Below are 21,704 nucleotides of genomic sequence, written 5' to 3' on the forward strand. Positions count from 1 at the left end.
AGAAGCAGAAATAGCTCGGTGGGGAGGGGAGGGTTGGGGGAGCAGAGTTTAAAAACTCGTAAGAACGTTACCTTAAATGAAGACCATCACGATAATACTTTTACCAGCAGGAGCTTGCAAACCATCTAAGCATCAAATACAGCACTACCGCGCAGCAGGGCATTATTTAGCTACTTGATAACGAAGGAAGTTTTTTTTTTTTTTTTTTTTTTTTGCGGTGCGCGGGCCTCTCACTGTTGTGGCCTCTCCCGTTGCGGAGCACAGGCTCCGGACGCGCAGGCTCAGCGGCCATGGCTCACGGGCCCAGCCGCTCCGCGGCATGTGGGATCTTCCCGGACCGGGGCACGAACCCGCGTCCCCTGCATTGGCAGGCGGACTCTCAACCACTGCGCCACCAGGGAAGCCCACAAAGGAAGTTTTTAATGATAAAGGAGAATGCTTGTGACAAAATTTTATGTGAAAAAAGGGCAGAATACCAAATTATATATAGTATGATCGCAACATGTAAAACACCCTCAGAGAAAAATACCGTTAGAAGCTTCTCCAAGGACGCTAACCTGTGTTATCTCTGGAAGGTAGGATCCTGGGGAATGTCTCCCTTAGTCTCCTTCCCTCCCCCGTAAACCTGGATGGCTTTTGTTATTAATGGGCAGCCCTGGTTTGAGTAGGAAGTTGATGTGCCGCTGTGTAGAGGGGGCAGGGCTGGCAAGGGACCCCGACACCCCGGGGAGGAAGGGGCTGCGGGGGTGGACTTGGGTGCCATCTTCCTGGAGGAGAGATTGAAACCCACCCTGGGTGGGTGCGGAGGGGGCCTGAGGCACGGAGGTGAGGAGGGTGGGGGTGCCGGGCGCTGTCACGCAGGGAGGAGGCGGCTCGAGAGTCCTCGCTGCGCCCGTGCTCCTTCCTGGGTGGAGTGCTTGGGTGCAGCCCGACGCAGGAGAGCCGCGTGCTTTGCAGGCTCTCGGCTCAGGTGACTGGTTCGAACCTCAATTCCAGGACTTGTGAGCTAAGTGGCGGGGGCTGCCTAGGCCCTGGGCCTCTGTTTTTGCATCTGTGAAACGGGCTGGTGCGTGAGTCTGGGGAGAAGCGGCTGGTGGCCCTGTGGTTGCTGCTTCACGGTGTTGCTACTGCTGGAAGTGCCCTGGGACTTAAAGGGATTACAACTAATACAGTCTTTTTAAATTTTTATTCTTATTTATTTATTTTTAAACAGGGACTCATATATATATATATATGTATTTAATTTTATTTATTTTTAGCTGCGTTGGGTCTTCGTTGCTGCGTGCGGGCTCTGTCTAGTTGCAGCGAGCGGGGGCTACTCTTCATTGCCGTACGCGGGCTTCTCATTTCAGTGGCTTCTCTTTGTTGCAGAGCACGGGCTCTAGGCGCACGGACTTCAGTAGTTGTGGCTCGCGGGCTTAGTTGCTCCACGGCATGTGGGATCTTCCTGGACCAGGGCTCGAACCTGTGTCCCCTGCATTGGCAGGCGGATTCTTAACCACTGCGCCACCAGGGAAGTCCCAGCTAATACAGTCTTTTTTCTAAAATTAATTTTTATTGGAGTAGAGTTGATTTACAATGTTGTGTTAGTTTCTGCTGTACAGCAGAGTGAATCTGTTATAAATATACATAATCCACTCTTTTTAGATTCTTCTCCCGTATAGGTCGTTACAGAGTATTGAGCAGAGTTCCCTGTGCTATACAGTAGGTTATTATTAGTTGTCTATTTTATATATAGTAGCGTATATATATCAATCACAACCTCCCAATTCGTCCCACCCCCCCTCCCACCCTATTAGCCATAAGTTCGTTTGCTACATTTGTGACTCTATTTCTGTTCTGTAAATATGTTCATTTGTACCATTTCTTAAGAGTCCACATATAAGTGATATCATATGATACTTGTCTTTCTCTGTCTGGCTTCACTCAGTATGACAATCTCTAGGTCCATCCACGTTGCTGTGAATGGCATTATTTTGGTTTTTTATGGCTGAGTAATATTCCATTGTATATATGTACCACATCTTCTTTATCCATTCATCTGTTGATGGACATTTAGGTGGCTTCCATGTCTTGGCTATTGTAAAGAATGCTGCAGTGAACATTGGGGTGCAGGTATCATTTCAAATTATGATTTTCTCCAGGTATATGCCCAGTAGTGGGATTGCTGGGTCATATGGTAGTTCTATTTTTAGTTTTTTAAGGAACCTCCACACTGTTCTCCATAGTGACTGTATCAATTGACATTCCCACCAGCAGTGTAGGAGGGTCCCCTTCTCTCAACACCCTCTCCAGCATTATGGTTTGTAGATTTTTTGATGATGGCCATTCTGACCTGTGTGAGGTGATAGCTCATTGTAGTTTTGATTTGCATTTCTCTAATAATTAGTGATGTTGAGCATCTTTTCATGTGTTTGTTGGCCATCTGTATGCCTTTGCAGAAATGTCTATTTAGATCTTAACCCCATTTTTTGATTGGGTTATTTGTTTTTTTTGATATTGAGCTGCATGAGCTGTTTGTATATTTTGGAGATTAATCCCTTGTTGGTTGCTTCATTTGCAAATATTTTCTCCCATTCTCTGGGTTGTCTTTTTGTTTTGTTTATGGTTTCCTTTGCTGTGCAAAAGCTTTAAAGTTTAATTAGGTCCCATTTTTATTTTCATTCCTCTAGGAGGTGGATCAAAAAAAATATTGCTGCGATTTATGTCAAAGAGTGTTCTGCCTATGTTTTCTGCCGAGAGTTTTAAGGTACCCAGTCTTACATTTAGGTCTTTAATCCATTTTGAGTTTATTTTTGTGTATGGTGTTAGAGAATGTTCTAATTTCATTCTTTTACGTGTAGCTGTCCAGTTTTCCCAGCACCACTTATTGAAGAGACTGTCTTTTCTCCTTGCCTCCTTTGTCATAGATTTATTTACCACAGGTGTGTGGGTTTATTTCTGGGTTCTCTATTCTGTTCCATTGATCTGTATTTCTGTTTTTGTGCCAGTACCATACTGTCTTGATTACTGTAGCTTTGTAGTATAGTCTGAAGGAAGGGAGCCTGATTCCTCCAGCTCCGTTTTTCTTTCTCAAGATTGCTTTGGCTATTTGGGGTCTTTTGTGTTTCCATACAAATTGTGAAATTTTTTGTTCTATTTCTGTGAACAGTGCTATTGGTAATTTGACTGGGATTGCATTGAATCTGTAGATTGCTTTGGGTAGTATGGTCATTTTGACAATATTGATTCTTCCCATCCAAGAACATGGTATAACTCTCATCTATTTGTGTCATCTTTGATTTCTTTCATCAGTGTCTTACAGTTTTCTGAGTGCAGATCTTTTGCCTCCTTAGGTAGGTTTATTCCTAGGTATTTTATTCTTTTTGATGCTGTGGTAAATAGGATTGTCTCCTTGATTTCTCTTTCTGATCTTTCATTGTTAGTATATAGGAATGCAAGAGATTTCTGTGTATTCGTTTTGTACCCTGCTACTTTACCAAATTCATCGAGCTCTAGTCATTTTCTGGTTGCATCGTTAGAGTTTTCTATGTATAGTATCATGTCATCTGCAGACAAGGACAGTTTTACTGCTTCTTTCCCAATTTGTATTCCTTTTATTTCTTTTCCTTCTCTGATTGCCGTGGCTAGGACTTCCAAAACTATGTTGAATAATAGTGGCGAGAGTGGACATCCTTGTCTTGTTCCTGATCTTAAAAGAAATGCTTTAATTTTTTCACCATTGAGAATGATGTTTGCTGTGGGTTTGTTGTAATGGCCTTTATTCATAAACAAACAGTCTTTAGCTTTTGGAAGAGCCTCTCCTGGCCCGTGGGCAGAGCCGTCTGCACTCGGGCCCGTGGGATGCTCATCCTATCCCCTTCACCCATAGCCGTCCCTCTGCCACCATGAGGAACATCTTCAAGAGGAACCAGGAGCCCATGGTGGCTCCCACCACCACCACCACCACCATGCCTGCTGAGCCCCTGGACAACTCCACCGAGAGTGGAGGCGCCAGGGGGGGCAAGGGGGACCTGTTTGCCACGTTGAAGGACCGATTCTTCAATGAGATGGTCAAGCTCCCTCGTGAGTATCGATCTGTATGCAGCTTGGGGGCGAGGGTGGGGGGGTGCACCATGGGGGTGTGACAGCCGCGATCTTTCCTAATGTTTGGACTCGAGGCTGGATTATTTGGGGATCCCCTTCAGGAATGGGGGGCAGTGTGGTCTGGCACTAATGAAGGGAACAAGGGGGTTTATGTGCCCTACCCTCCAGGGGGGATAAACGTTCTTATACTTAGAAATCTGTCAAAAGATGGAACCAAAAGAAGATAAAAAATTATGAAACAGAAATCACTATTCAAGTTTTCCAGTCATACTTTAAAACTACTTTATTTTGCAAGATAGAAAATAAAACCCCCTACTGCTTCCTGGATTTCTGGTTAAAGGCTGTGGGGAGAAACCCGAGGTCCGGATTCGGGGAGCAGCCCCACTGGTGGGAGGCGGTGCTTCAGCACCTCGGAGAGCAGCCCCGGCCGGCCCGCGGCCCGCCCCTCCCCGCACTTCCCCAAACCCGCGGGCCCTCTGAGCCCGGCCTCCTGGAGCAGGCTCAGCCCTCTCAGGACTGCGCCTGAGGGCCGGGCCTTCCTACCCCACTGGGGTCTGATGAGGACCCTCCCATCCTTCGTGTAAGCCGCAGTTCCAAGGGTCAAAGTCGTTAGATCTCAGCAGAGCCCAGATGGGGGCCCCGTGGTATGCGCCTGGCTGCTGTCCCTGTCACAGGCTGTCCCCGCTGGGGCGGCAGAAAGGGGAGGGCACCGAAGTATGCAACTTAGCGTGGGTTTACAACGCGGGGTGCGGCAGCGGGGCCGGGCCCCGACCCAGCTTTCTATCCCTGAGGGGTCGGGGCTGCCCGAGCGCCGCTGACCCCATCTCCCTGTGGGCAGTGCCCCCCTGGGCGCTGGGCGCCATCGCGGTGCTCCTGGGCCTTCTGCTCCTCGCCTGCTGCTTCTGCATCTGCAAGAAGTGCTGCTGGAAGAAGAAGAAGAACAAGAAGGAGAAGGGCAAGGGCGCCAAGAACGCCATGAACATGAAGGACATGAAGGGTGGCCAGGTAGGCGGGGCCGGGTGACCAGAGGCCCCTCGATGCTCTCCAGGTGGGAAGAGCTCGCTCAGGTCAGCAGGGACTGTCCTTGACTGACCCGAAAGGAGGCCGTTGGGACAAAATGCTGGGAAGAGAGACCCCCGCCCACCAGGAAGCCACCATCGTGTGACCCGGTTTCCCACCGGCAGGGCTGCTGGACCATGTCCTCATTGTGGGGCCCTGTGGGTCCGTCTCTCGTCCACAAGGACGTGGCTCTTCTCCCCATCTTTCAGGGAGCAGCCTGGAAGACGCCCTGATGTACCTGTGTCTCCTTTTAAGTTTGCAGAGGCCCCGGGCGCCTCACTTTCCCCATGTTTGTTCTGGGAGGAATTTCTTGCTCAAGGTATCAGTGTGGAGGGAGGAAGGAGGGCTGATCTCAGGAGGTCAGCCAGGGGCCGTGGCCTTTGAGTTTGTGCGTGCACGTGCACACGTGTGTGAGAGCGTGTGTGAGCACGCACGTGGACGTGCGTGTGCGTGTGAGCCTGTGGGGGCCCCGGCCCTGCCATGCGGCTGGTCTGAGCTGCCGGATTTTCTTACCACTCTCTCCCTTCTCCTCCCACCTGTGGACTCGCCTGGCCTGGACGCCCGGCCTGCACGCCTGGTACGTGCTGCCCACGTGGTGGCCTGAGCTGGGGGCGGGGCGGGGGTCACAGGGAGGCTCCGCCACTCAAGAAGCCGCGTGGCATCTGGGCCGTGCTGGCCCCGCAGGGACAGGGCCGGGCCGGGGGCTGAGGGGAAGCGGGGCCCGACGGAGCCCCTCCAGCTCTGGGTTGGGGTCTGCACGGGGGCAGGCACCCCGCCTTTTCTCCCTTGACCCTCCCTCCCCTCCTCAGCCCCCCAGGACGATGACGACGCCGAGACGGGCCTGACGGAGGGCGAGGGCGAGGGTGAGGCCGAGGAGCCGGAGAACCTGGGGAAGCTGCAGTTCTCCCTGGACTACGACTTCCAGGCCAACCAGGTGTGCGGGGCGGGGGCGGCCCCCAGGGCTCCACGGGGCGGGCACCCCGGCTGTAGGGAAGAAGGGCTGTGCTACCCGCCGTCCACGTGCCGCCCTCCTCGGGCAGACCAGTCACCTCGCGGCGACCGTCTCCCCCGTGTTACTCCGATTCCCCGGGGAGGGAGATGGAGGCCGACTTCCTGTCCGGCACCCACCTGCCCGCCCCCTCGGGGCTGACCCGGCGCCCACTCACTCCACAGCTCACCGTGGGCGTCCTGCAGGCCGCGGAGCTGCCCGCCCTGGACATGGGCGGCACCTCGGACCCTTATGTCAAGGTCTTCCTCCTTCCAGACAAGAAGAAGAAATATGAGACCAAAGTCCATCGGAAGACGCTGAACCCCGCCTTCAACGAGACTTTCACCTTCAAGGTGACAGGCTGGCCCGCTGCGGACCTTCCCCTGGTCCTGGGCTGTGGCTGAGGCCCAGAACCAGCTCGGCCTGGACCCGAGCCCGGGTGTCCGCAGACTTGGCAGGTGTCCTGCAGGGCCCCCAGAGGCCCCGAGCTGCCCTGACCCCTCCATCCTGCCTGTGCCCTGCAGGTGCCCTACCAGGAGCTGGGGGGCAAGACCCTGGTGATGGCCATCTACGACTTTGACCGCTTCTCCAAACACGACATCATCGGGGAGGTGAAGGTGCCCATGAACACCGTGGACCTGGGGCAGCCCATCGAGGAGTGGAGGGACCTGCAGGGCGGAGAGAAGGAGGAGGTGAGGGCAGGAGAGCTTGGCGGGTCCGCCCCACGCCCCCCGCTCTGTGTCTGCAGACGAGGGGGCACCTCAGGGGGACAGGACGCGTCACTCGTGTTTCTTCCGCGGCTTTGGGCCCACTTAGGGCCGGCGACCCACCTGGGGACCACATTCACCCACAGGGAGAGCCCACATTGTTCTAGAGGATTCTCAGCAAGGGGGGCCTGTCTTCCTAGAAACTGCCACAGCACGCATGCACTCATTCGCCACATATTTATTGAGCACCTACTGTGTACCAAAGCCCCCATTTAGCCCCCATCCCTTCCCAGCACCAGCCGGGCGTGTTGGCCGAGTCCATGCAGGTCGCCCGGAGGAAGGGTCAGCACCCTGACCGGGCTGTGGGTGAGGCGGCCAGCCTGGGTCCCGAGGCCCGCCTCTGAGAAGCCCCGACTGTGCCGTGGCGCCGGCCGAGCTCTCGGGCCCAGGAGCCCCCTCTTGCTAGTGACGAGGTCCTTGCCCTGTGACGCTAACACAAGGAAAGGGATGCCGAGGGCTTGGAGGACCGCAGCTCGCTCTGCAAGTGGGATGGCTGTGATCAGGAAGGGGGGCTCCCCGCATCCCCTCTTCGTCCCCCTCCGCCACCTGCCAGGCTGGGGAGGGGCCCCGGCAAACCCCACGCCGCCAGCAGCCTGTCCTCGGCACTGCAGTGTCCACCTGTCACGGCCAGGGCTGTGCCACCCCTGGCCGAGGCCCCGAGGGGGTCAGCCGTGCTGGACACAGGCGCTGCTGCGCTGACCGCGTCCCCTTCCCCCGACAGCCGGAGAAGCTGGGTGACATCTGCACCTCGTTGCGCTACGTGCCCACGGCTGGGAAGCTCACCGTCTGCATCCTGGAGGCCAAGAACCTCAAGAAGATGGACGTGGGTGGCCTTTCAGGTGTGTGCGTGGCTTCTGGCCGCCATCGGGGGCACCTGCCAGCCGGTCGCGGCCCAGAGCCCTCGACCTGGATAGCAGGCCTCAGATGCGCGGGACACACAGGCTGTCTGAGCGGCTTTGGGTCCTCAGGGCAGGACGGGGCGGGGAGCCCCGCTGAGAGCTGCCTTTCTGCTGCTCTCCCTGTGGGCTCTGGAGGGAAGGGGTCAGGGACGTCACCCCCAGGTGAGGCAGGGACAGGGAGGGCAGGCGGTGGGAGGGCTCGGCCTGACGCGGGCCCTTCTACCGGGGGCGGGGGAGATGGGGGCGGCCCTGCCTTGGAAGGGGCTCTGGGCGGGGCTGGGGGGTGCGACTGCCCGGCCTCCTGAACTGCTCAGGTTCCCGCCAGCCCAGCTCTGTCCCTGAGCCCCCGTGCGACCTCGGGCAGACGGGTGCCCTTCTCTGGGCCTCGTTGCTCATTGACAAGGTCGGGAGGATGGGATGGGGTGGGTCGCTGACGTGCCCCCTGCCCAGGACGGACACCACCAAGTGGCCCCCTGGCTCCTCACTGAGCGCCGGCCCGTCCCAGCAGAGCCCCGAGCTCCAGGCGGCCACAGCCATGGCGGGTCCCAGAGGTGAAGCCTCTGGCCGCCCTGGCCCGGAAGCTGGCTCTGCCGTCCCTGGGCTGGCGGGCCGGGCGCGTGCTCAGGGCCTCGCCGGCTGCCTCCGCACAGACCCCTACGTGAAGATCCACCTGATGCAGAACGGCAAGAGGCTCAAGAAGAAGAAGACGACAGTGAAGAAGAAGACCCTGAACCCGTACTTCAACGAGTCCTTCAGCTTCGAGATCCCCTTCGAGCAGATCCAGGTGCTGGGCTGGCAGGGGTGGACGTGGGGCGGGTGGCCTCCCCCACTGACTGCTACTGACGACCGGCCGGCCATGCCCGGCACTTCCCAGCCCTCCCCTTTTCTGGGGAGGTGAGCGGGAGCTGCTCACAGACACCTCCTTTTGGCCGCGAGGTGGTGGCAGGGCGTGTGTGTGGAGAGGCTGCAGCCGCTGAGGCGGTGGACGCCCACCTGCCCCTGCTGCCCCTCCACCCCCCAGTCCAGGTCACTTCCTCCGTGAAGCCTGCCCTAACTCACCAGCCGGACGTCACTCCCTCTGAGGTCCCGAGGTGCCTCCTGCTGGCCTCTCGGGTGTGACCTTTGTCACCTTGCGAGGATGCGTCTGCCCTTCTGCTCCCAGGCGCTCAGCACGCTGCCGGGGGCCTGTGTTCAGTCGTTGGTAGAAGCGAAGAATGCGTCAGAGGCACGGGCCCCACCTCTGTGTGCCCGCCCGCCCAGTTAGAGCTGGGGAGGGAGGGGCCGGCCGCCGGGCCCTTCTCCTGCCCACTGCCCTTCCCTTTGCCCCCTGCAGAAAGTCCAGGTGGTGGTCACCGTGCTGGATTACGACAAGCTGGGCAAGAACGAAGCCATCGGCAAGATCTTCGTGGGCAGCAGCGCCACGGGCACGGAGCTGCGGCACTGGTCCGACATGCTGGCCAACCCCCGCCGGCCCATCGCCCAGTGGCACTCACTCAAGCCCGAGGAGGAGGTGGACGCGCTGCTGGGCAAGAACAAGTAGGGGCCGCGGCCAGAGCCGCTGCTGCCTCAGCTGGGCAGCCCTCGAGGCGTCCCTGCCCACCCGTGTGCGGCCGTGCCCTCGCTCCTCTGCCCTCGTCCTCTTTCTAAAGACCCCCTCCCTCCAACGGCGGCTGAGGAGGGCCCCTCGGAGGTGAGAGAAGCCTGGCCCGTCGTTGCCCCGGGAGCTTCCTCGCTGCATGCCCGCCACCCTCCTCCTCCAAAGCTCCGCCCAGCCCTTACCCCGAGGGAGGCTCTCTCGGCAGAAAGTGGTGGCATTTTCTGTTTTCTGAGCGTTCCGGACCAACGCAATGGCAGCACCTCCTGACTCCTGACGGAAGGCAGCCAGCGGCCAGGGATCCGTGCGTGTGTGCGCATCCCCTGTGCTCGTGGAGGGCCGCGGACAGGGTGCCTTGTGGGAGCAGAGGGCTTAGAACCCTGCTCAGACTGGGGAGCTCCCACGCTGTGTGGGAGTGGCTGTTTGTTTGGGAGGCGAGACGGGGAGACTGGACTGTGCAGAGCCAGGACCAAAGCCCGGTGCCGGCGTGGACCTCCTCCTGCTGCCGGGGGCTTCCCGGGACACCACAGACCTGAGCTATAGGCTAGACTGGCTGGACTCGAACGGGGACTGTCCATCCCGCGACCTCACCTTGCTGACGGGTGATGTCAAACCGCAAAGAAACAGAAGACCCGCTTCCCAGAAAGGCCAAAATGAAACTGCCGGGCCTTTGCCCTTGCGGTGGGAGACCCAGATGTCGGCTCCCTTTCTAGGACGGAAGCCAGCAGTCACTGGCATCTCTTCCCCTCCCGCCTGTGCTTCTCCCTTAATCAATCCAAGTGGAGCTGCGCTGTCTGAAGACACGGTATCCGTTCAGGGCCAGAGGGCTTGAAAAGGAAGGTTTACAGGTTCTTAGCTCCCCTGAGGCCCAGGTAAGGAGGGGAGGGAGGGTAGTGGACAGCTAGCTGAGTTTTCCCAGGGGTCCTGCGGGGAGGCCCCGCCCAGCACTCCCGAGGGACTTGCTGTGAATCCCGAGGAGCAGGGCGGCCATTCCGAGCGGTGGCGGAGGACGTGGGCCGGGTTCTGCCCCGCGGTCACTGTGCTCGTTCCCCGCTCACCACCTCGTGTCCCCAGCATCGATAAAAAGCCATATATACGTTAGTCCACTGTGCACCGAGTCTCCTTCCAAACCTGCAGCCTGGGCGAGAGCATGCGGCCCCCCTCAGCCGCCCTCGTCTCTGCAGCTGCAGGCCCCGGCCCTCTCCTCGGCCCAGAACACTCAAGGCTTCCCAGACCCGGAGCTGCGCCTCTTTCCCAGCACCCGTGGCAGCACCTCCCACCCCGTCGAGCCCCCCTGGCGTCTGCGGGCACCTGAGGCAGAGGGACGTCTCTTTCACTGTCAGAAAGGAGCAGGCATGTGTTCCTGCCCGGCTGCGTTTCCCGGCCGGGCAGGTGGTGAGAAGCCGTCTCCTCCGGGAGCAGCAGCTGGGCAGTGGGGCTCAGGCTTGCCCGTGGCCCTTGGTCCTCAGGAAGTCATTCTTCACTTGATGCCGAGAAGCTGGGACCTGACGAAGACTGTGGGCTGGTCCTAGGGCCCGGGCTGTAGGACAAGAGTGAGGCTTCAGGCCCGGGGGACCACAGGGGGCTGTCCCGGCCTGGATGCCCCCCCCGCAGAGCTATGGGATCTGGTGCTTCCTCGGGGCCCCCTCCCCCCAGCCTCCCCCGGGGCCCACAGAGCTGACTTCTCGCCCTCCACCTTCACTCTCCCGCCCCTTCTCGACCACCTTCCACCATCTGGGATTCTCGTCCACCCTCCTGAGCCCAGGACTCGCCTCTCTCCCGGCGGGAAGGGGAGAGGCTCCGCAGCACGTCTGCTGCTCTGGGGGTCCTGGGCCCGGAGACGCGGCTGGATTACGGCTCTGGGCCCACTCGGGGAGAGGCTCTGCAGCACGTCTGCTGCTCTGGGGGTCCTGGGCCCGGAGACGCGGCTGGATTACGGCTCTGGGCCCACCTCGAGTGGGTAGCCTCAGGGGCAGGGAGGTTGAGTGTGGGCACCAGTGCGGAGCCGAGGGGACGCGGGAGGGGAGCAGTGCTCTCCTGGGTTCTGGCCGGTCCTGGCTGGGCCCCTGCCTCAGAGGAGCCGTCTGAGCAGAAGGCATCTACCGGGCCCACAAACCAGGTGGGGAAACAACACTGGTCCTAAGTGTCCTGCACCTGAGGGTCCTTACCCAGTCCACAGAGCACCTTCACTGCCACCAGGCTCGTTTCTGGGGTGTCGGGATCCTGCCCTGAGTGGGACAGAATTAAGGTTGGCTACGAGGGGTTCTGGAGGCCTCCAGGCTGTGCGTTTTCACTCCCAAAGTCTATTGCAGAGAGGAAAGTAGAAGAGGCGATTTTTACAAAGGGACTGAAACCATGAAAAACGAAACCCAGTGCCACCCAGAAAATGGAGGTGAGGCCAGAAAGCTCTGTTTCCTCCTTTCTCCTTGAATAATCATTCCAGAGTGGAACCAACTCCGCCAGGGCTCTGGGCACGTTTCTGGACTTTGGCCGCGCAAGCTGAGGGCTGGGGGAAGCTGGGGGAAGCCCCCGATGATGAGCGACCGGTGCCGGGCCGGATGGGAAGTGACGTTCCGGGTCGCTCGGCTGGGGGAAGGGACAGCAGGGATTCACGCAGCCTCAGGCCTGGTCTTTTTACTTCCCAGGAACCATATGTAGCTTGTGCTTCTAGAATCGGTTTGAGATGGTCTTGCTGGCCCAGGGCTTCAGTGAGGGGTGGGGGTGGGGGTGGGGTCGCTGCAGCTCCCCCGCTAGCCCTGCAGTGGGAGGTGGTGGGTGAGCGAACTGGGGGGGGGCCGCCCCTGGGGTTGGGGAGGGAGGACGTCCCGCCCCTCACGTGTCTGGCTTCTGTTTCCCTCAGCCCCACAGAGAGGCTGTCCCTGGGTCTCCCTCCACTCCATCCCCCTTCCTGCCTCAGAGCCCTGGTTCTGCCCTGGGTGGTGGCAGACAGGGGAGGGTCCCCAGGCCTGATCGTGGTGACCCTCAGCCCCCCAACATGGTTGCCAGATTTGGCAAATAAAAATGCAGGGCACCAAGTTAAATTTGAATTTCAGATAAACCACCAATAATTTCAAAGTGTAAGTAAGTCCCTCCTAGGCGCTGTTTGGGACTCACCCGAAACTCAGGCTGCCCCGCCGTCCATGCTCTGTCTGGCAGGCCAGTCCTGCGACCACTTCTGCCTCGCTCTCACCCCTAGCCTCAGGGGGCAGGGACAGGTCACCAGGATTCTACCCATTCTTTGAGCTGCAATACTGGGAAGGGGGACACTGTGACTTGAAGACACAAGAATATATTTTTTAAGCGACAACAAGAACCTTCTGAAGCCATTTGAGCCTCACGGAGAGGGTGGTCACCTGTGAACACTGACCCCAGTCTCGTCCCACCAAGATGCATGTCTCAACTCTGTGTAAATAACCGCATGGCAATGCTGAGTGCCCCCAGCCCCGTTTTACACAACTTGAACTGCTCCTTCGACTCTGTGTGTAAAGTCCTTCCCCTCGCCCTCCCGGCCCCCCTGCCCTGCCATGCGCGGGGGGCGGGGGGAGTTGGCCTCTGGCCCTGGTCTGACCAGGGGACCGTGGGCAGAGCTGACCCTCGGCGCCCTGCGTCCAGCCCTGTGTCCTGTGTGTGTGTGTGTGTGTGTGGTGTGCCCCCTCCTCCCACTCTCTGAATTCACTGAAAAGCCATACAGGGGCCCCTGCGGGGCCATCCTCCCAGGGCTCCCCTCAGGACACTCGTGAAGGGCTCACCCATCGTCACCTCTGCTCCCAGCCCCACGTTGCGAGGACGGATGGTGTCCAGGTCTCCCAGTGGGGCCCCAGCAGATGCCCCCGCTGGCCCGGCTCCCTCACCTGGTGTTGCGGTCCGACTCCACGTGGGGGGGTGGATGGGCCATGGGGGTACCCCGTGCAGGCGACGAGGGTTCTCAGGAGCTGTTGGTGGCCAGGTCTGTGGTCAGGTCCCCGATGCCGCCCGGGTGGACAACCAGCCCTGCTCACGTGACACTGGGGGCTTGGGGGGCCAAGGGTGGCAGTGGGGAGGGACCCCGGGGGCTGGAGAGCACAGTAGGCCAAGCTCCCCCGCATGCTCTCTCCTGCGGCTGGGCGGCTCTGGCTACGAGGGACCCTCGCCAGCGCCCCGGCCCAGCCCCGGCCAGGTGTCCCATGGGAGGGCGGGAGGTGGAAGGGGGCCGGGGGGCCCCAGGTCCCGAGCCATCTCGCTGAACCAGGAGGGACAGTAGCCGCAGGCCCCGGTGCAGAGGAACGCCACGCACGGGAGCGACCCCCCCGGCCAGCCCTGATGGGAGGAGGGGGAAATGCAGGGGGTCTGACAGGAGCGCCGACGAGGCCGCAGGTGGGCAGGTGGGCCCTGTGCGCTACGAGCCAGGCCCCTTGTGCTGGGGGGGTGGCGGGAGCCGGGGGTGCGTAGGGCCCCCCTCAGCCATCGGGACCCCAGGACCCCTTCCGAGAAGCCAGACGTTCTGCCCTGGCGCTTCCTCTCCGAGGGCGGGATCCGCTGCTTCTGAAATCCTGGGGTCTGAAGACTGCAAGAGCATGGCGGGCAGGCCCCAGGCCCCCTGGCACGCGCAGCCCACCAGGACCCCTGCCTTCCCCGTCCCAGGAAGGACCCATGTCCAGCACCCACCCCCCCGCCCTGTGGACTCTGTTCTTGTCTCATCTCTTGTCAACATGTTCTTTTGTAATAAGCGGCGTCTCCTTATTAAAGGAATGAGCTGAAAGCGCGCTGGTGCGGTCTCTGGCGGTTCCTGCTGGGCTGGGGAGCAGGAGCCGCCCCCAGGGTCAGCGCGGGGGGTGAGGCTGGGGACACGGCTCTTCCCTCAGGGGCTGGAGGAACCAGAAGGCCAGGCCAGGTCCGGCTGGGCGGTGGGCGCGTGGGCAGCTGCTGGGGCGAGGCTAGACCCCCGGCTCCCCACTGCCAGCAGAGCCGGGCTCGGGGCGCGGCCACCGTCTGGCCCTGGGGTGGGGTCAGAGGACGGACGGTTCCTACAAGCCCTCGGTTAGCTCACCGCAGCCGACTTCTTCAGACGTCTGTGACTCCTGAGGCCGAGGACGGGGCTTCAGGATTTTCTGGAAAGAGACGGTAGGGCAGCACCGCCCCCAGACCTGGAAGGGTGACCCATCCTCACTGCGATCTGGAGGCCGTCTCCTCAGGGAGGCCCCCGCAGCCCCTCTGCCGCAGGTAGAGCGGGGCGTCCGGCTCAGGGCCAAGCTCCAGGGACGAGAAGGCAGAGCCTGTAAGGCTGGCCTGGCAGAGGCTGTGATTGAGGGGGGCAAGGCCAGCCCAGCACGAGGGCTGGGGAGTCTTCAGGAGGGAAGGGCCGGGCCTCGCCGCCTCCAGGCGATGCCCAGTCTCCGCTGACTGCCCGGGCCCAGCGGGCACCCAGAGGAGCCCTCACTCCAGACCTGATCCTTTGCCTCCGATTGGGGCCGCAGGCCAGCAGCCGGGTGGCCGCAGGGGAGAAGACGCCTCCCTCCCTCACCTCCGCGACCTCCAGCTCGGTGACGGGGCCTCCGCTGGGTGTGAATGGGGTCTGAGCAAACCAGATGGGGTACGCTAGGACGGACGGAGGGCCCGACCCTGGCCCCCCTGCCAGCGGCCGAGCACCTTAGCCTCCAGTGACCCCCACCAGCTGCCTTTAGAGTTTGGAGCCATGGAGCGGTTCCGGCTGCCCTGAACCGAGCGGTGGCCCTGCAGAGACAGTGCTGCACGGAGCAGCGGGCAGAGACCCCGGGAACCCAAGGAAGCCACCTTCTCAGGGCCCCGGCCGCCCGGGGTGAGAGCACCAGTGCCCACCCCCGAGGCTGGGAGTCCCCCAGGCTCCTCCTTGGCCCCTGTGGCCGTCCCTGGGACAGAGGCCCCCAGTGGCAAGGATGGTGACATGAAACTACCACAGGCTGGCCCTATGTAAGGTTCTATAAACCCCATTTCCTAAACTGGCCCTATGTAAGGTTCTATAAACCCCATTTCCTAAACTGTGGAGACAGTCACAAAGTTAAAACACAATTTACTTATTTATAAATACTGTTGTGTTTACAGGCATCATGTAGATGTGGATATTATTATTCCCAAACTTTCAAACACAGAATACTTAATAATACTATATAACAACCAGTAAAACAAAATCATTCATCTCAGAGTTGAAAGGCCACTCAATTGCATAAAAATACATTCAGCTCACAAAGCGCATCTGGGTCCCTCCCTAAACCCCTATCCCCACCACGTGTATTTACAACGGAGCCGACTTAAAACGGTCCCTCTGGTGCTTTCTTGGAGGGGAAGTCAGGTGGGGGTAAGGTGAACAGAGACAAAATGCTACCCCTGGAATGGGGGTGTAGAGACCCCAGGGAGGGTCTCACAGCTCTTTCCACCAATCAAGACAGAGGCAGAGGGAACGGAGGGGGGACGAGGGGGGACCACGGCGCTGCAGCCTGAGTCAGAGTCCCCCATGGCGGGACATGGGGACACAGTCTCGCCCTCCCCCACCTGGGGGCCAGCCTGACAGCAGCCCCAGCCTTTCAGGGGTGCAAGGGGACCCCCACCCCTGCGGCCCACCTCCTGCTGTCTTGGCTTGAGCCCCTCGCCTTTCCCTCCGAGCCCCCTCCCCAGAAGAGCGCGGTATGGAGAGAGGACGCAGGTCAGGCTCAGAGGCCAGCCTAGCACCTCACGTCCAGGACCTGCCCCCACCCCGAGTCCTGCTTCTGTGAGACCATCGAGGCTTCAACGAGGCCCCCAGGGCCCTGCCTTTCCTGAACCCGCTCCTGCAAGGCAACAGTAGATGAGCCACTGTCCCAGACGCACCGACAATGCCCGGTGCCCTCCTGAGGACTCACTCAGTCTCTAGCTGCGCAGACAAGGCCAGGCTGCCCATGGGCCCCGCCCAGGCTAGGGCCAAACCTCACCTTCGAGGGGGAAGTGGCACAGCCAGTCAGCTTTGCAACCGGAAGAGTCGGGGCTGATTCGTGGACAATCTCCCCTCTAAAGCACCACCAGCTCCAAGTGAGAAAAGCAAAAAATTAATGGGGAGGAAGATGAGAGTAGGCGGGAGGGTGAAAGGTGTGTTTATTTTGCAAAGACAGGAGCATCGTGAGGTCACCTTAAAGGGCCACCCAGGAAAAGTTTACTGGGAGCATTAGGGGAAAATCTGGAGAAGTAACAGAAAAGGTCACTCTGGCAGATCCCCAGTCCCAAATGACAAGCAGATTAATTGGAGAAGAAGCTCAGAGAGAAGCCCTCTGGGGAATGGAGGGGGGAAGCAAAAGATATGAGTTAACAGAGTAACACACTTGGATGAAACTGGGTGATGAGACTGCATTTTGAAATCTCCATGTAGCGAACACGCGTGTGCACACAGGCTAGAAGCAAGAGTGACCCCCAAAGCTCGAAACCTCCTAAGGCAGCATCAAGCCAACCCTCAGCCGTGTCTGTCTCTAGATGTGCTTCCCAAGGAGGGGCTCCCAGGACCCCTCCTCAACCTGACGTCCAACCACGACCCTCACAGGAGGGGCTGCATCGCCTGCTACGCGGCCACCGGCCGGTCCAGATTCTCCCGAGCCCACCTCACTCCCAAGCAGCTGTGACAACGACGGTTCCCGGGGCCGCAGTGAAGCTGATCTACTGCCCAATCGAATCAGAGCACAAGCGATCAGTGGCCATCCTTGACACAGTCTACACACCCATCCGGGGGGCCGAGCAAAGCTGAGGGATGCGGGCCCCAGACCCTGGCCCTCCCCCTCCTCCCCGGGGGCTGCTCAGTCCTGCAGCCTTTGGTGTGAACTCCCTGCAGCCCTGCTCAGGGGAGGGACCTCGGCTTGCGACAGCCCCACAAAACTAAAGGCTGGGGTTTCCTCGAGGAAGGCCCTCTGGTGCTTAAGGCAGAGCTGAGACTGAGTGGCCGGTGGGGAGAAACACAGCGAGCGGGTCTGCCGTCTGGACGCCAGGAGCCGGGCCCCTCCCGTGAGAACCACTCATCCAGAGGCCGTGTTTCCACCCCCGTGGGTTTGCATATTCTCACCAGGCCATCAGGAGGGACGGCCACTACCCTCCAGACTGAATTCACTTTCCCACCTTGACACACTCTTAAACCATCTGAATGAGAAGAAAAGAATTTTTGAAGTTAGAGCAAAAACTCTGAGCGAGAAATGTTCTGGTCTCCCTAGGAATCAACAAACCACAGACTCTCAAGCCAAGAAGGGGTCCTGAGGACCACCGACCCAGCCCCCTTTCACAGACGGCCGCACGGCGGGTCAGGACAGGCGCTGGCCCCGGGCCCCGACGCCCGGTCCTTTCAGCGGCCTCGTTCTGCCGCCACAGCTGCCTTCCTACAAGGTCAGGAGACACACCCTCCGAGGTGCTGAAACCTGCCTTAAAACTCAGTAATGGGGACCACGCTCTGTACTTGTAACTGGGCCCCGACAGGGGCAGGACCACCTATGACCGCTGGCCGCCACGTCCAGAGTCAGGGGTGGTGCTGGAGGCCAGGACGCCAGCGCTCACCCAGTGGATGGAACCAGGGGCCCACTCCCTACTGGCCCAGCTGCTGAGTCCCCGAGGTTTTCCCTTCGGAGGCACACGGTGGCCTGGAAGCTGGGAAGCCCCTCTGTCTGTGTCCGTCTGGGTGGGAGAGGCCTGCTCCAGGGCCAGAAACCTGGAGACGGAGACGAGCTGCTCCCCTCCACGCTGGCAGTTCACACACACCTTGGTGGGGTCCACAGGCTTGGAAGTGGGATTCCAGCTGCCTTTTGCCCCGAGTGGCGCTAACATGCACACGATTTGCTCAGCGCAGGGAAGCAGAGGAGCTGACGCCCTGCAAGTGGGCCGAGGAGACAGGCCAGGGCGCGTCCTTCCTTCAGACCCTTCCAAGGCCCAGCCTGGGGCCTCAGGCACGAGGGGGAGAAGCAGTGAGGCTTCAGCCAGAGACTCAGACTCTCAGAGGCTGGTTGTCCCTCCCAGAGGTGCGACCTGTCCAGAAAACGGCTGGCCAAGGCCGACGAGGCCCTCCCCCCAGCGCTGACCACCCATCCAGGCACCGCGGTGACAGGGCGCAACCCCAGAGGTAGCGAGGGGGCCCCTGACCATCACCTCGCGGACCAGCACAGCCTGGAAAGAGACCAGATTCAGAGTCTGTCTCACAGACTTAGTTGCATAAGAGAGAAAGCGCCTGAGATCACGGGCTGGTCCACACCACGGGCTCTAGCCACAGAGCCTGGCTTCCTGAGTGGAGAGGCCTGACACAGAAGGGCTGGAGGGAGGCGCGGGACACAGCCCGACCGGGTTCCGAGAGCCGCCCGCGCCCCCGAAAGGCACAGACGGAGCGGAGGGCGTGCTGCGGCCCCTCTGCCTGGTCTGCCTGATGCAAGAGAGTCCAGGTGATGTCCTAATAATTCAGTTTCCTTTTCCAGTCCTGGCCCAGCACCCAGGGTGTGCCGGAGAGCCAGGGTCAAGGCCAAGGCCTCGTGCCCGCTCCCCTCCCCCAGAACAAAGGAAACGCTACAGTGGAAGATATGAAACTTCACTCTCAGCATCCCCCCCACGCAACCCCCCCGGCCCCGACGACACAAATCATCCCCGCCCAGGCGTCGCTCCTCGCAGGAAATGGCCGGACATGGAAGGTTTTGCACACTCTGAGAAAGGCGTTTTGCCCCAGGAGACAAAGCTCCTATCCCGAACTGGGACCTTGATCATGGCTCTGGGTTAAAGAGCATGTGACGCTTCTGAGGGCCATGGAAGGGGCTGGAAAGAAAGAGAAACTAGACAGAGGTAGCGTATGTTGAGAACGGACCGCTACACACTAAATGTCTCCAGCAACCCCAAAGCGACCTGCACACTCAAACCAGCCGAGGGATAAAGCGCCTACAAAAAGCAAACACTTAAGTGTTAATACTGGGGCATCATCAAGAACTCATGACCCAATTCTGTGCTGAACCCAGGGAGCCACCTGTCCAGGTTTTCGTCCAGAGAAGGACAGCCAAGACGGGGCAGGTGGGAAAAGCAGGGCACGTGGGGACCGACTTCCAGGCCCAGGGGAGCGTCAGCACCTCGGGGGTCCCCAGCCGCAGGTACAGCAGGGCTGTCACGTTACAGGGGGACCCTCAGGAAGACCTCAACTCTCATCCAAGCCGCCCAGCTTTCGAGCGATCAAGGCGTAGCCGCCAGAGGCTCCCTGACGGCAGGGTGGGGTCCCTGGGACACAGCCTTGGCCACCGGGTCTCGCCACTCCGAGTCCAGACTCGTTCCTCCTGCTGGCTTCCGAGCAAACAATCGTCTCTCCCCTGGACACGCCCCAGATGCCATCAAGCCCACCACGCTCACAGCACAAGGCATGAGGGGGGGGCCTCAGACGCCCCCACGCCTCCTCACAGCGGCGCCACTTCTCTTCAGGAGAGGAGACCAGGTCAAAGGGAGGTGGGGCAGGCGGGTGTTCTAGCAGAGAAACGCTGCGTGGGGAGGACGGCGGGGAGCTGAGCCCGGCCTGGCCGGGGAGAGGCCGGCGGTACCACTGCCCGGGCACACCGCTGGGGTCGGTGCTCTGTCCCAGCGCCCACCTCCCGGGGCACGCGCCGCGGGGCGGACGGAGGAAGGAAAGTAAAAGGGCAGAAAGGGAAGAGGCAAGCCCGGTCACCTGAGCCCTGGGGAGAGGGCCAGACACGGAGGGAACGGGCGTTAAGACCAGTCAGGTGCCACTGGGTTGCTGGTAGAAAAAATTCCACCACCACCGGCGGGAGTTAGAGAAAAGTCAGTTCCTGAGAGGCAAGGACAAGCAGGGGCCCCGACGTGGAGTCACTGTCAACTTGGATCTAGTGGCGGCAGCTCCAGAGGCCTCCCCATGTGTGTCCCACATGAGAGCGCATGGTGGTGGCGGCAGGGCTAGGGCCTGGACCAAGTGCTACGTGGACCAGTGGCCCGGCAGCCGGAGGCCGGGTCCACGGCTGGCCTGGCGACCCCCAGGCCTCCACCAGACGGCTCTAACGGTTGAGGGATCGCAGTCGCGCTTTGATGAAAACTGTCTGAACCCCAGCGGCGGGGGCCGGAGGAGGGGACACGGAGGGTGCAGAGGCGGCAACTGGACGACGGCCAGAGAAAGGTCCTCGTGGCTCCTCTTGGCCGGAGGGTGCCGGCGGAGGGAGAGGCGGGGCCAGCGCCGTCCCGGGAAGCCAGCGCCTGGCCTACTTGGACAGCTTGCTGATGACCCTGATGAGGGCGCCGTTCTCGTCCTTCAGCCTCTGGTTGTCGGATTTCAGTTCTGTCAGGACCTGCCGGCGGAAGGGAAAGGCGAGTCAGTCTGGCTGGTGACGGGGACCAAGTGCCCTTCTTCCTGCTCACGGGCTGGTGACGGTACCGCGCGGGGCCACAGCCCCCCCCGCGCACACAGCAGGAACAGCCCCTTCCCCGCGTGCCACCCTCTCCTTCTCCTGAACCAGTAACTATTCCAGGGTTTCCTCCCCGGAACTCACCTCTGGTTCAGAGAAACCAGGGCAGCGCCATGTGTGCTGGGGACACAGGGAAGGGTCAGAAGAGGTGATGGGGTGAAGGGAAGGAAGGCGGGAACGCGTGGTGGGGGGCACAGCTCGGCTTTCCCATCACACCCCCAAGACGACTTAGGGTCTTGCTTCTGGTGCCGTGTGCCGGAACCCGCTGAGGTCCCCGCTGGCCGTAGCACATGTGTCCACAGTCAACCCCCAACACCCAGGAGCCCTAACCTAACCTAACCATCTCCCACAGCAGAGCCCTAACACCCAGCCCCCCAACACCCAGGAGCCCGAGCATGCCCTCAGGGGGCTGGGGCTCTGCTGTGGGAGATGGGGGTGGAGACGTCTGTTCTCCCAGCCCGGCCTCCCCGGACCGTCACACTGTGTCGCGCAACTCGCGAAGCGAGGGAGCAGCGGCCCCGAGCCCAGGCTGGGAAAGTGTGGGGTGTCTGACAGCCCCGACGGGTCCCGACGAGGGCACGGCTGGTGTGCGAGCCTTGCTGGCGGCAAGAGAGAGTCAGGTCAGAGGGAAAGTGCTTCTTCACTGTGAAGGCGACAAAAATCCACACCCACATTTGTCTGGGGCGAGTGTCCTCTGGTCAGTCATTCAAACCTACAGGCCCCTCCATGTTCCCAGGGCTACTTCCAGTTCTGGCTCTGCTGTTAGCACCCAGGGGTCAGTCAGATCCCCGTAAAGAAAGGAAACGTTCCCTCAGCCTCTCACGGAAGATGCAGGTTAAGTCGCAGAGGGAGACCTAACCTCGTGTGCACAGACCACAGACACACGAGGCACTGGTATGGAGGGAACAGAACATCGGAGCACCA

The 21,704-nt window shown here is 60.2% G+C and overlaps 2 protein-coding genes across 19 annotated transcripts in view; one reads left to right on the forward strand and one right to left on the reverse strand.

Moving 5' to 3' along the window:
• The window catches only part of SYT2 (synaptotagmin 2), an 83,398-nt gene extending 72,919 nt beyond the window's left edge, over window positions 1-10,479 (forward strand). The window contains exons 2-9 of the mRNA XM_060126112.1: window positions 3,872-4,065; window positions 4,925-5,091; window positions 5,963-6,079; window positions 6,319-6,486; window positions 6,658-6,825; window positions 7,622-7,739; window positions 8,450-8,583; window positions 9,133-10,479. Coding sequence (XP_059982095.1) covers window positions 3,888-4,065; window positions 4,925-5,091; window positions 5,963-6,079; window positions 6,319-6,486; window positions 6,658-6,825; window positions 7,622-7,739; window positions 8,450-8,583; window positions 9,133-9,339 — 1,257 coding nt within the window. The 5' untranslated portion in view covers window positions 3,872-3,887 and the 3' untranslated portion in view covers window positions 9,340-10,479. The remainder of the gene's footprint in view (window positions 1-3,871; window positions 4,066-4,924; window positions 5,092-5,962; window positions 6,080-6,318; window positions 6,487-6,657; window positions 6,826-7,621; window positions 7,740-8,449; window positions 8,584-9,132) is intronic.
• PPP1R12B (protein phosphatase 1 regulatory subunit 12B) overlaps window positions 4,355-21,704 on the reverse strand; it is a 209,199-nt gene continuing 191,849 nt past the window's right edge. For 11 of the 18 annotated variants that reach the window (XM_060125997.1, XM_060125971.1, XM_060126005.1 and 8 more), the window contains 7 exons: window positions 12,508-20,663; window positions 11,562-11,696; window positions 10,705-10,933; window positions 7,684-10,531; window positions 6,667-6,801; window positions 6,324-6,402; window positions 4,355-6,129 (listed from right to left, as the gene is read on the reverse strand). Coding sequence is in view for 2 of the 18 variants with exons in the window: in XM_060125987.1 (XP_059981970.1) it covers window positions 20,577-20,663 (87 nt within the window). In the remaining 16 variants the exon portion in view is untranslated. Of the gene's footprint in view, window positions 6,130-6,323; window positions 6,403-6,666; window positions 6,802-7,683; window positions 10,532-10,704; window positions 10,934-11,561; window positions 12,150-12,507; window positions 20,664-21,704 lie in introns of all 18 variants that reach the window. The other 7 variants (XM_060125960.1, XM_060125926.1, XM_060125945.1 and 4 more) reach the window with 7 other exon arrangements.

The sequence above is a fragment of the Lagenorhynchus albirostris genome, chromosome 2 (assembly GCF_949774975.1).
Source record: "Lagenorhynchus albirostris chromosome 2, mLagAlb1.1, whole genome shotgun sequence".
Taxonomy (NCBI): domain Eukaryota; kingdom Metazoa; phylum Chordata; class Mammalia; order Artiodactyla; family Delphinidae; genus Lagenorhynchus; species Lagenorhynchus albirostris.